At 40.8% G+C, this 13,614-nt stretch overlaps 1 protein-coding gene across 4 annotated transcripts in view; it reads right to left on the minus strand.

Moving 5' to 3' along the window:
• Positions 1 to 972: 972 nt before the first annotated feature.
• LOC149448989 (uncharacterized) overlaps positions 973 to 13,614 on the minus strand; it is a 291,234-nt gene continuing 278,592 nt past the window's right edge. For all 4 annotated transcript variants that reach the window (XM_089693977.1, XM_089693975.1, XM_089693976.1 and 1 more), the window contains one exon: positions 973 to 11,149. In XM_089693977.1, coding sequence (XP_089550103.1) covers positions 11,094 to 11,149 — 56 coding nt within the window. In that variant the 3' untranslated portion in view covers positions 973 to 11,093. The remainder of the gene's footprint in view (positions 11,150 to 13,614) is intronic.

The raw sequence follows: 13,614 nt of genomic DNA on the forward strand, positions 1-13,614 counted from the left end.
CGTCTCTCCCCTGTCAGCTTTGCTGATGATAACCCAGTGATTGACATCCCCAGCAGCCGATAGTGGTGCAGATAGGGCAGCCCATGAGTGCGCCCCCTACCCGAAAATGCAAATCACGTATATTTACATGCTTTTTCAGCAGCGGTGCCGCCCTGTAGCAGTACATCTGCTATAGGGAGGTGGGCATGCGGTTAAAGATTAACACAGAGCACTTCTTCTAGTGGTCGCAGTATAAAGTACCATCGTCAGCAAGACCTGCTTTCACTTTCACACTTCCAATTTCAGGCAATCCATGCTCTCCAAACAGGGTTTGGGTACCATCCATGTTAGCCGTCAGCCATCCAAATGGATCTGATCCCAATTCTTTGATTCATATTAGAACCATTCCAGACATCTTAGTATTCTCCAGAGAGCCCATGCAGCACATTATCACCTTCCCGACACTGGTAAAAAAAACTAGTGGGCTTCCTGTAAGGGAGGGGTATATAGGGGAGGACTTCCTGTTTGTTTTTGGTCAGCCAGTATCTATTCACCTATAGGTGGCACATAACCTAGATGGTCATGATTTTTGCCTGCTGTGTGTTCCATGCTGTACGATAAAAAAATGATAAAACACTAAATTTTATTAAAAAAACAGTTAAAAATCATTAGAGGGGTTATATATACTACAAAAAAGGAGGAAAAATGATTTACAAAAATGGCAATCTCCTATACAGAGGACCAACTGTACATCATGATAGTAGTATTAATTTATATATAAAAATTCTAAACTAAAAAAGAAAAGTAAAAAGTAAAGTAAAAAATACAAAAAAACAAATTATATAAAGAGGAGGGGTAGATTCATTTCCATGGCATAGACTTCATATTGTTCTAACCTGCAAAGATCTATAAGAACACAAAAATTCCTAAAACAAAATTGTACAATATAACATCCTCAAACAATAACAAAAACAGACAGGTTATTCAACCGTCTAGGTTTCATTTAATTCTTTTTATTCATTTTAAATACTATATAAAATACATTTACCAAAAAAGACATACAAGGTAAAAATTAAAACTCTTACATGACACAAAATGGGGGCACTAACAATCACACAACAGGGTGTATATCCTAAATCCCTATTTCTTTAATACAACAACCCTATTCATTCCCCTTAAGGAAAGACAGAAGGAATGGAGGAGTTCTCCTAAGTTTTCAAAATGAGGTTGGTCCACATAGGTTTCCCCAAGAGGTTTCTTAAGCTACCAAACCTTTTATTTAAACCCCTTTTCCTCTCTCTCTTCCCTATTCCCCTCCCACCATCTTCCAACCTCCACCTACTACATATAGTGACATTATAAATCATCTCATCTATAACATTTACTCTTGTGTCCTCCCCCAGACGGAGAAGAAAGGAAAAAAAATGTTATATTCTCTCTAACGGGCCTAGATAGAGATGCCTCTTCAGGGGTGTGGAAAGTTTTGAAGAAACTACTTATCCAAGGACTAAATCTGTGTCCAAATCCATTTGTCCCTCATGACAATTTACTTGTCCTGATAAAAAAAAACCATAAATTTAACCAAAACGGTATTTAAATCTGCTTTAAGTAATGTCTGGGGCTTTTAAAAACAAAAGGGGCTTTATGGCGACTTAAATGTTTAATATTTTTAACATTGCACTGTTTATCTTCTCCTCCCCTCCCTGCCTGTCTCCAGCCCTGCCCCCAGGGACTAGCAGGGAGAGGAGAGACCGTGCAGTGTAATGAGCACCGATTGGCTGCTCGTCAGGAAAGGGGAATGTCCAACTTATCCTTTATCCATTTCACTACCAGAGCTGTTTTTGCGTTATCTACACACGTTTAAAAAATCGTTTTATGCCTGAAGATGACACAAAGCCCCAAAACATGATATATTTTCTGAAATCAGAGATCCTATAGAATAAAATAGCGGTAGTTCCAATTTTTTATGTCACAAGATATTATCACAAAGGTCTAGGAAACATAAAATTTCAGTACGAAAATACACTTAAGTTAATTTCAGGGCACAAAAAGCAATAAATCATCCAATTTTTTTGTAAGATATAAAAGACGAGGTTGCAGCAAGTAAATAGATATCCAATATGTCAAACCTTAAATTTGCGTGTGCTTGTGAAACGGCAACAAACTTTAGTAACCCTATATTTTCTATAGGCGACAGTTTAAAGCCCCTTATAGGTCATCAGTATAATGTATGGAGGAGGTCTGGTGCTAGAATTATTGCTCCCATTCTGGCATGCACGGCAATATGTAATATGTGTATCGAAATACACGTTTTCGTGTGTAGTGTAGGTGCCCGAGCATTTGCTTTCGAGTTTGTGCGTGCATACATATGTGGGGGTGGTGGGCCTTGAAAATTTTTGGGGTGTCATATGCTTGGGTGTAACTTCCATTTAAGAAAAAAATATTAACTTTTTTTTTTTTGTGAATAACATACGGGACAATAGGTCCCCTATGTGATGATTTTTGGTGACAGGATCTCTTTTTTGAGACATCCAGGGTCTAAAATATCTTGCATGTCTCCCCTGTACTACACTTAATGTAATGCGGTGCACATCGCACCGTATTACATTCTTTCCCAGCCTCAATGACCGGGAATCTGTCGAACGGGGACCAGGAAGTGACGTCACATCACGTCCGGGTCAGGAGAAGAAGGGAAGGGGAGGGGAGCGGATGTGTCCACTCTCCTCCTTCCCCTATACCACATCCCATGGCACCCACTGAACCAGTCTCGGGCCCGCAGATGGGCAAGGAGAGCCCGGGACATATAGCGGGGGAGAGGCTGACACGGTGGGCTTCTCCCTCCTCTAGCTGACGGTGAGCCGGGCCTGCAGATGAGCAAACGGAGCCTGGGAAACCTCACGCCAGGGGCACAAAGAGGCTGGCAATGTGTGAAAGCAATCAGCGGCAGCACTGCCGCCAATTGCTTCACCTGACAGGTGAGCCCTGCTGCTTTCCCGCAGCAGGGCTAGAGGCCAAAAAAAACTACCTGCCCGGCACCCGGAACTACATGTCAGGGCGTCGGGCAATAGGAATTGCACATCCCTGCTCTTTCTTAACCCACTACCTCTTTTTTTCCTTTATGGCAGGGGTGGGCAACTGTGGCCCTCCAGCTGTTGGTGAACTACAAGTCCCATCATGCCTCTGCCTTTGTGAGTCATGCTTGTAACTGTCAGTTTTGCAATGCCTCATCGGACTTGTAGTTCTACAGCAGCTGGAGGGCCACAGTTGCCCATCCCTGCTTTATGAGGATTCCTTCGCCTTTCCATCCTGCCCATTTTCCAATGCCTTTGCTGCATTTAATAACAATGGTATAACAGACATTTTGTATATTTTCCTTGAAACCCTAGTTGCATGAAAGAGACATTGACAAGAGTCCTGCACAATTTTGAATTAGTAATTATCCTAATTATATTTAAAAACCAAGTTGTTACTTGTTAACTGCATTTTCAGGAATCTTCCAGGACAGCTACTTGAGATATAGACTCCTCCCACCTAAATAGGAAACACATGATCCACAATAATTAAGGGCGAACCAATGATGGACCCTCAGTACATAGAAAATTACCGAAGGCCGCAACGTACCATATAAGCATAAAATTATAATATTACCCAACTATAATTGCAAATATCCTAGCCAAATGATTGGGAGGGAACTAACGCTGTCTTGGAAGATTCCTAGAAACGCAGTTAATAATAATAGGTAATAACTTGGTTTTTGCTAATCATCTTCCAGGACAACTACTCGAGGGGATAGGCGAGCATTACCAGCTCAGGGTGGCACTCCTGCTTGCAAGATCTTCCTTCTAAAATTCTGGCCTGCCTTAGAGACAGCAGTTCCAACCGATAAGGTTTTGCAAAGGTCAGGAAACTGGACTAAGTGGCTGCCCTGAAAATCTGGCTAGGGGAGGCACCAGCTTTTTTCGCGCAGGAGGCAGCCATTGCTTTGGTTGAGTGAGCCTTAAGACCCCAGGGGGAATAAGGGATTGAGTTCTGTAGCTTTCCTCTATAACTTGCTTCATCCATCTGTCTATAGTATTTTTAGAAGCTTTGTTGCCCTGTTGAACAGGACAAATAGATTGGAAGTTTTTCTCCAGTCTTTTGTTCTTTCAGTGTCCATGGTTAAACATCTTCTTTCATCTAGTTTTTTGAGATCTGTTTCTATTTGATTTTTGGGGTTGCCGTAAAAATAAAGAATAATAATTTCTTGCTATCTGTGGTATTCTGATATGACTGTCATATCTGATAGTCTGTAAATCCCAAGAAGGAAACTTCGCCCTGCGTGGGGCCCTCTTTCTGGAAACCAACAGCAAGAATTGTCTAATTAAGGGAATCTCTGCTAGACAAATTTCTAGAAAGTTAGAGAGAGCCACGACATGTACTTTGAGAGTGCTTGCGGCTAAATTGATGTCAGTCAATAACTGCAGAAACTCAAGAACTGAATTAATCACAGGTTGTCGGCTTGGTTCTTATCCTTTCTCCATGCTAAAAATTTCTTCCAGATTTTCCCATAAATAGCATGAGTGAAATTCTTCCTACTTGCCAGAATGGTATCTATTACTCTGGGCGAAAGTCCTTTCTTTTGCAAGAGCTCCTTTCAGTAGCCATGCTAAAAGGGAAAGCCTCTCCCCTGTTGGGTGATGTATTCCTGCCTGATGAATTAGGTCCAACCTTTGCGGTTATCTTCGGGGAGGTTCCAAGCTTAGATTGTATAGGCCCGAAAACCAAGGTCTCTTGGGTCAGAAAGGAACCGCCAGGATAATTTTGGCGTTTGACCTCTGTATCTTTTGGATTACTCTGAGGATTAACCTCCCTAGCGGTATTCCCGAGTGTAGCTCGGGGTAAAATGTCAGTACCAAAAGCGGTAACCCCGAGCTACACTCGGGCTTACCATGCGGCGCTGCATAGGGAGTCCCTGCAGAGCTTACCTTGTCCTTCGCTCCCGCGATGTGTCCTCTGCAGTGTCCCTGGCCATCTCCTCCGGCACATGCCGGCATCTGGCTTCTGTGTTCCGGTCCCTGGGATGTACGGGCGCTGCCGGCGGTGGGAAATTTGAAAAACTGTCATTTTTTTTCAAAACAAGTTTTACATAGTAAAACATTGCTGTTTCAACCCATTTCACATACATATTGTCCTTAGTGCTTTGTCCTGTGCCCTGCCTGCATTTTGTCTGTTCTTTCTGCCTGGAAACTGAGAAACGTCCATGGCGTCCAAACAGTGTCCCTTTATGTCAAAAGCGGGTTTAGATCAGCTAGAGAACAGCGATAGTAAATCAAAACCACTTGCAGAATTGAGTGATAATGATTCGTGGGGAAATTCGTCATCAGACACTGAAAACGATTCTGCGACTTTGCTCAGCAATGTGCGAACTTGGCATTCTATTTCACATTTGTGTTTTCGGTTTGATTATATTATTGAATTAAATGTATTCTTATTATATTAATATTTTTTATGATTATTTATTAAATTATAATTTATGATTTCGTGTTTCAAATTTTATCATACCCGGGATGTTTAATAGACTCTTGTTCGGACAGATTTCAGTGAGTTATTCCTAAAAATTATAGCCTACAATAAAAAAACTACATATTTGCATGCAAAATAATGGTACCGCTTTCAGCACAAAAAATCGGAAATAATCATACCACTAGGGAGGTTAAGCAAATGGGAGGAAAGGCGTATAGCAGTTTCCCGTTTCAATGATGAGCCAGAGCATCTGTTCCCAAACTGCAACTGTCCCTTTGTAGGGAGGAATATTTTTCCACATTTCTGTTGTTCCTGGAGGCGAAGTGGTCGATCTCTGGAGTACCCCACTTCTCGCAAATCTATAGAAAGTCCTTCTGGTTTAGGCACCATTCTGTTTTCCTCAGCTGATGTCTGCTCAAACTGTCTTCCAGGTGATTCAGTTACCCTTTTAGATGAATTGCTATTACTGACAACAGGTTCTTCTTTGCCCAAAGGAGAATTTCTTCAGCTATTGCCATTAGGTTACTTGACCTTGTACCTCCCTGGTGATTGATATACGCAACCGCTGTGCTGTTGCCGGTCAAGATCTGAACATGCTTTACTTGAATCAGAGATATGAATGTCACTAGCGCTTCCCCTATCGCTTTTAGCTCCCTGACATTTGAAAAACAAGATGTCCCACTTGATTCCATCTCCTCTGTGCAAGATGCTTATCCAGGTGGGCTCCCCACCCCCAGGTGCTTGTATCCATGGTAATCTTTACTGAATTTGTTTGTCTCCATGCTCAACCTATTGTCAAAATCTGAGGGGAAAGCCACCACTTGGACTGAATTCTTCAACTCTAGGATGCATATACTTGCGTCCAGAGATTGCTGAACGTCATCCCATTTTGATAAGAGTGCTGTTCTGCAAGGATCTTGAGTGTAACTGGGCCCATTGAACTGCAGGGATTGCCACAGTCATCCAGCTAAATAGTCTCATGGCTTCTCTTATTGAGCATTCTGTTGATAGCAAGCATTCAACTGCCCCCTGCTGAAGGTTCCGAGCCTTCTCTTCTGTCAGGACAGTCCTCAAATTTTCTGCATCCAGAATGTAACCTAGGTAAACCAATCTCTTAGATGGTATCAACTGTGACTTATCTATGTTTACTATCCAGCCGGTCTTCTGGAGATAAGTTTTTGCTATGTCTAGATTTCTTGTTGTTTGGGCTGCTGTGTCTGTGAAGATCAGGAGATCGTCCAGGTAATTACTTCCAGACCCTTTAATCTTCGGTTTCTCAGGATTTCTGCTAGCACTTTGGTAAAAATTTGTGGTGCTGAAGAGGAAGGGTGTTGAACTGAAATCATGTTATCCCAGCCCAATCTGCTGCAGAATCCCCAGCACTTTTGTGCCCACACTGGACGGCTGCAGTCTGAGCGGCCCCTGCCCCCTAGCATGAAGGCCTGGTATTGAAAGCAAAGAAATCCTGTCCTGCCTGGCCTGAGGAAACACATGAACTGAGGGTCCATCACTGGTTCGCCCTTTTTAACTATTGTGGATCATGTGTTTTCCTGTTTAGGTGAGATGAGCCTATCTCTCGAGTAGCTGTCCTGGAAGATGATTTCTTCCAATATATCTGAATAACTGGACAGTACCGCCATACATGAGCGTGTGTTTCTTCACTGCCACAACCTCTCCAATATTTCGATGACATCCCACGATATAGATTTGATGGAACATAGTACCACCTAGCCAAGAGGTTTCTTTCATCCTCATATCTACTGAAGTTGAGTGTGCATATGCTACAAGTTTAAGCTTTAAATCTTCTGAAATCCCCTGGATCCAAGACTGAAACTAACATTCTGTAAGATTAGGTGTCCCTCTTGGATCCATGAGCCTCTCCATTGAATTAAGCTCACATATTGAGCCTTTGCAATGAGGCTACAAAATGCTGAAGTTGCCATCAACTGTCATTTATGAATGCATTAATATCCCAATCCCCATTAGGACCGTGTGGGGAATATGTTTTTATTTGACGTATCCATCTAGTTTCCATTCTAGAAATTTTCCTTTTGGGAAACAGGTTTTCCCCTCGTTGGATGGGTAGTAACCCATCCAACGAGGGGAAAACCTGTTTAATTGTAATAGGATGGTACATGATGGATCCTTATTGTGGACAGCTGAGTAGTTTTGGGACACTATGGCCTTTAAAGCCATTTCCTATGTTGTTCAAATGTTCCCCCAAATATACACTCAATGCCCATGTTGTCTTGCCAACATATGGCAGACCACACTGATGAGTGGCAGAATGAAAAGGTGATGAAAGATTCAATAATATAATGCTTAGACATCGCAGTGGATGTTAGGGAGGTGATTTTTCTTTGACCAAGCTGATTAACCCTACATACAACACATTTCTAACAAGGATAGAAACTAGCAAGATTATGGAAAAGAGTAGGCCTAATAGGACTATCAATCAGATTAGAGGTGACAATATCCCTTAAAGAGAACACCCTTTTATATACCACATGAGGTTTCAAAGGTAAAAGAGGACCAAGAATATTATTGTTCCTCAAAATATTTATTTTATTTATTTCAGGTACTTATATAGCGCCGTCAATTTACGCAGCACTTTACACATATATATTGAACATTCACATCAGTCCCTAACCCTCAAGGGGCGTACAATCTAAGGTCCCTAACTTACATTCATACATACACATATTAGGGCCAATTTAGACAGGAGCTAATTAACCTACCAGCATGTCTTTGGAGTGTGGGAGGAAACCGAAGTACCCGGAGGAAACCCACGCAGGCACAGGGAGAACATGCAAACTCCAGGCAGGTGGTTCCGTGGCTGGGATTCAAACCAACGACCCTAGTACTGCCAGGCGGAAGTGCTAACCATTTAGCCACTGTGCTGCCCATATATGCCAGTATTTGTTAATGATTTTTCTAACACTATAGCAGTGTGTGGAAAGAAGGGTAAATTGCCCAAGAATAAACCTTTTTGTTCCTTCATTACCAATCTTGGGTCTCTCCAGCAAAAGTTGCTGTCTGTCATCCATCTTAATCTCAGAGATAAACCTATCCAAATTTTTCTCCTTACAACTTTTATCCAAAAATCTTTGTTTAAGAATACTAGCTTCTGCCAGAAAAGAATTCTCATGTGCACAATTTCTATTAATTCTAGTAAACTGGCTCTGAGGAACAGATCTGAGTCAGGGTTGATAGTGGCATTACAATTAGTTGCCTTGTAATAAGTAGTAGTTACAAAAGGTGTTACCCTATACCCTTATATTCAAGTCCAAAAAATGTATTTCCGTGAAACTAGCTTCATAATTCATTATTATTAAGTTCTGAAAAAAATTGCACCAAAGAATTCAAATTGCCATTCCACGGGAGGAGGATGTCATCTATATATCTTGCACACAACACAAACTTCTTCCTCTGATGGGTATAAACGTCATCCTCCTCCCAAACTGGTTGGCCAAACTAGGAGCTTATTTTGCCCCCTTTGCAGTGCCCCTGTTCTGCAGAACTGTTCCACAAATAATTGTGCATTGCAGCAAACTTCAACAGGACCACAGAAAATGCATGTTGTTGTGGGCAACTCTGAAAGTCCAAATAACATTCCACAGCACCTGTAATTGGAGTGCCTACTTGATACTGTATGTTATTCAGCAAATTAATTGCATGCGTGGAGTCCTTCGAAAAAAAGGGCATCCTACTAACTAGCAGCTGTAAATAGTGGTCAATATTTTTGCTCACCTATGATGTGATTGAATCGTTCCCTCTGATGATCCAACCTCCAGGTGGGTGGATGTGCTGACAGCAATAACAGGCATTTGATGTAGTGAAGGGTTTGCATGTGGTCCCCCTCACACTGGATAAATTAAGCTGGCTAATAAAGAGTGATTTTTTTTTAATTTTGAAGGTTAGATCACCTGAATGTTTTTAGGTTATCAAATTAATTTGGTATTCCCAAAGATACATACAAGAAATTCTCCAAAATTCTAGCAATGACCAACCTGTTGATATCAGCACAAGAGGTTAATAATGAGACTTCTCAATTCCGACTTCTGGTCTAATCAAGAATACCTTGAATCTTTAACTTGGGCTCATTTACATTCAAGAGTCCTACAGACTTTTCTCTAAACCATTTGGGATCAGGAGAAATGTTCTTTGGTTGTGCCAGTGTTCCTTCCCTCACAAGTTCAGTCTGTAGGCTGCTCTTAATTTATCCACTAAGATTACAAGAGGGGAGATGTTGGCCAGCATTGCCAGTCTTTTTTGACGTCATACTGGTAAAAAAATAACACAATTTTTCTGCACTGTACAGCAACACTGAACTCAATTCACTACAGGGTTAACAAGGTTCTCTTTAGGTCACAAAGTTCAGATTTCTGCAGCTCTGTTGCCTGCATCACAAGGAGTGCTAAAAAGCTTGATGGACAAAGAGAGAGAGCACAACAATCTAGTGCAATAAAACTTAACTTTTACTGTGACAATTAAAAATTAATGCACTCAAATAAATCATTGAAGAAGAGTATGTGATGCATGGCCAGGTCATGGAATGAAGCCAGCATCAGGGCTACAAGAAAATCTGTATTCTTTTTCTTTTCCTCCTGACAGACTTTGTAGACTGGGCAGCTGGATGAGGATGGAACCCCTGTACCGTACAGCAATCAGTGCCAAGTGTCTAAGGGTCACAGTCGAGTATCAATTTGCTCTTGTGGTTATTACAATAGAGGCAGTGTTCAGGACTGGACCACCGCAGATTCTGAGTTACAGTCCTGGATCTGTAAAAACTCTTTGTAGCCAACAAACCAGTGCACTGGGTGTCTGGGGTGCATCACAAGCAGATCCCAGTGCCCAACAGTCACATTACAAGCAAGCCCCACAATTTTTGGTCCTGCAAAGTCTGGGTAAAGTCTCCAAGGCTGCACCGAGGATCAGCCAGTCTTGATAGTTGCTATGTGAAGACTAGTTCAAATAGCTTTTAGAAGGCCTAATTGAAGAGAAAAACATCCACAAAGTGCTCAGAATGTTGATAGAAGGGAAAATACATTAAAAGGGGGTTCTACCTCAGCAGAACAGAGGAGAAAACATCCAACCTCCTAGGACACTGGCAAAAACTGAGAGAGGATGGGACTATGGTGGGTAGTTCAACTTTTTGTTTGTTTTCCAGTCTAAACTTTCTAAAGGCAGTAGCACAACCCATAGATCTATGAATTACTGCATCCCTCAACAGATGATAAAAAAATACCGCTTACTGCTACAACCCCTATTTCAAATGTAGTATTGTTTCACAGAGTCAACATTACACCTCTAACTGTGAATTGTATCTGTAGCATTAGTCATTATCTTTTTTTTTCAAGAAAAGTTCTTGGCTGACTGAAAAGCTTCAAATGCACATAAAACACAATTCAAATAAATTATAGCTGTGTGAGAAATGTATTGATGGTAAACAGAAATGTAAACATTATTGTATTTTATGTGAATATGAGATATTACATTACAGAAACAAACAATTGAAATAGGTTTAGAACTATAGTAGAAATTTGAGTATTAGAAACTTGATGGCTGTATCCAGCCCACCCAAATTTTGTCAAAACTAAAGATGCAGGACATCAGTCAAGTGCCCCAGTGTTCACAAGCACTTGAGCAAGAATTTCAATATTCACATCTGTAAGGAAAAGAAAATACATATTAAGTACAAGTATATATAAGTGTCTTGTAACCAACTATTTCATGATTAATACTATACAAGGGGCGTTCAAGTCAAACTGGGACTAAAAAGGGATGTTAGAGTGCTGCTACTACATGCAGTAGTAAGAGGCAAGTATGTCTGCCTGGCAGCATCGCTCATTCACAGTATTCTGTAAATGGGAAAACTACAAGTTTCGACAGCCTTTGCTGTGGTAGTTCATTGAGCCTTCCTGTCAGTAAGTATTTGCTTGCCTGTACAAGATGTATGAGCAAGCAGATCTGCATGGCACCAGTGAACTGCTTATCGCTGGTGCAATGCGTTGGAGGCTCCAGAAACAAAAAAATATTAATTATACATTTTTTACCTGCAAAAAAGTGTGCATTTATTATTTTTTGTTAAAGGGTGAACTTATCCTTTAAAAGCTGGGATAAGTGATAAATGTAGCAGGGAAGTATGTTGAAAAATAAATGCAGTTTCCACTCCTTGAAATTTGTTCTTTTATTATATAAACTCAAAAGCCCTGGTTTGACTTGAACGCCTTTCGTAGTTTGGTACACATAATTATTGGGAGGTTTATAGAAAAGGCCAACTTTAAAGTTTTAATTTGTTTTCCTTTCTACAAGGCATGATGGTTGCCTGGCTCCTAGAACTTGTTTGTGTTGCAGCACATTCTTTGTACTATTTTACAAAGCTGAACAAATTGCTTGAAAGTTCAGATATAGAATATGAGGTCCAGTTTGGGGCACCATGTTGAAAAAGGGCCTAGACATTTTAGAAAGGGTTCAGGATGGAAAATCACTCTACATAAAAAGATGAAAAATTACTAAGTATGTTCTTCTAGAAAAGTGACGATAGAAAAAGACTGAGTGGTCCATCGAGTCTGCCTTTTTTAATTTATTTTCTTTGGGGGGGGGGTGATTTTTTTTTTTTTTTGTCTGAGTATAGATCTATGCTTGTCCCAAGCAGTTTTGATGTTATTTACTATTGACTGGCTCACTACTTCTGCTGGAGGTTTATTCCAAGCATCAGAGATAGTGACCCAGTCAACAGTAAATAACTTCAAACATGCTTGGGACAAGCACAGACAGATCTATACTCAGAGAAAAACAATTATAAAAAAAAACCCCAAACCAAAAACTGCCAAACATCCCCCCCCCCCCACACACACACACACACACACACACCTTACATCTCTTAACCTCTCTGCACCGAGAGTACGCATATATGCGTACCAAAATGTGAGCAAACCTGTGCTGAGAGCACCTTGCCTGCTCTTGGCACAGTTACCGGTGCCTAACGGAAAGCTCGCGATCGCTACGGTCACAGCCAATTATGTCTGTCACATGATCATAAACCCTGCCCTAGGCATCAGAAACCCCTTAAAGGGTTAATAAGAAAAGTTTGTTTTGCAGATTTACTTTTTATCTGAACCCCTTCATTCCGACTTCACACAAATATACGGCCTCACAGAACTGGGCTTTTTTCCGTGGGGCCCCATATTTCCGTGGGGCACCGCACAGCACGCTCCCAGCACAAAGACTGGGGTGTCAATGAGAGCCCTGGGTGTCCCGATTCCGGGTCACATGATCGCTGTGATAGCTTCTGATTGGCTCTCACAGTGATCAGTCACTGTACAGCCTGCTCCCTTATTTCTTTTTTCTTTCTGAATGAAGGATATAGATACATTGTATCTCTCTGTCTCCTTGCATAGAGAAAAAAAAACTGTTAAAAAAAAAAAGATAAATATTAAAAAATAACATACAAAAATAAAGAAAAAAAATACCTAGATCAAGATTTGATCTAGTTCAGTGCCAGAGTTAGTATTTGGGTCAAAGGTTAGGATTTTTTTTTCTTTTTTAAAATTGGTATCAGTGTCAGTGTGTTTTAGATAAAAAAAAAACTGTACTGTGGGTACAAACAACAAATATCATACACATACAGTTGTGTTCAAAATAATAGCAGTCAGACATCACTAAACTGATCAATCACTGTTTTTGGTAGAAATTATATTTCTACATGGCAAATTTACTAGCAGGTGTAGTAGAGTAATAGAAATCCAACAGACCCAACAGTCATGACATGCATGCTGCTGATTCTGTGTAATTGAATCACTAATTGAAAGGGGCATGTTCAAAATAATAGCAGTGTGGAGTTCTATTAGTGAGGTCATTCATTCTTTGAAAAACAGGTGGCAATTATTGCCCTTATTTAAGGAAGGAAGGCAGCAAATGTTGTACATGCTGGTGCATTTCTCTCTGAAATTCTGAGGAAAATGGGTCTTTCCAGACATTGTTCAGAAGAACAGCGTACCTTGATTAAAAAGTTGATTGGAGAGGGGAAAACATATAAAGAAGTGCAGAAAATGATAGGCTGCTCAGCTAAAATGATCGCAAATGCTTTAAAATGGCAACCAAAACCTGAAAGACGTGGAGGAAATCAAA

Source organism: Staurois parvus, unplaced genomic scaffold (assembly GCF_062004578.1).
Source record: "Staurois parvus isolate SC_StPar_1 unplaced genomic scaffold, SC_StPar_1.0 ptg000645l, whole genome shotgun sequence".
Lineage (NCBI taxonomy): Eukaryota > Metazoa > Chordata > Amphibia > Anura > Ranidae > Staurois > Staurois parvus.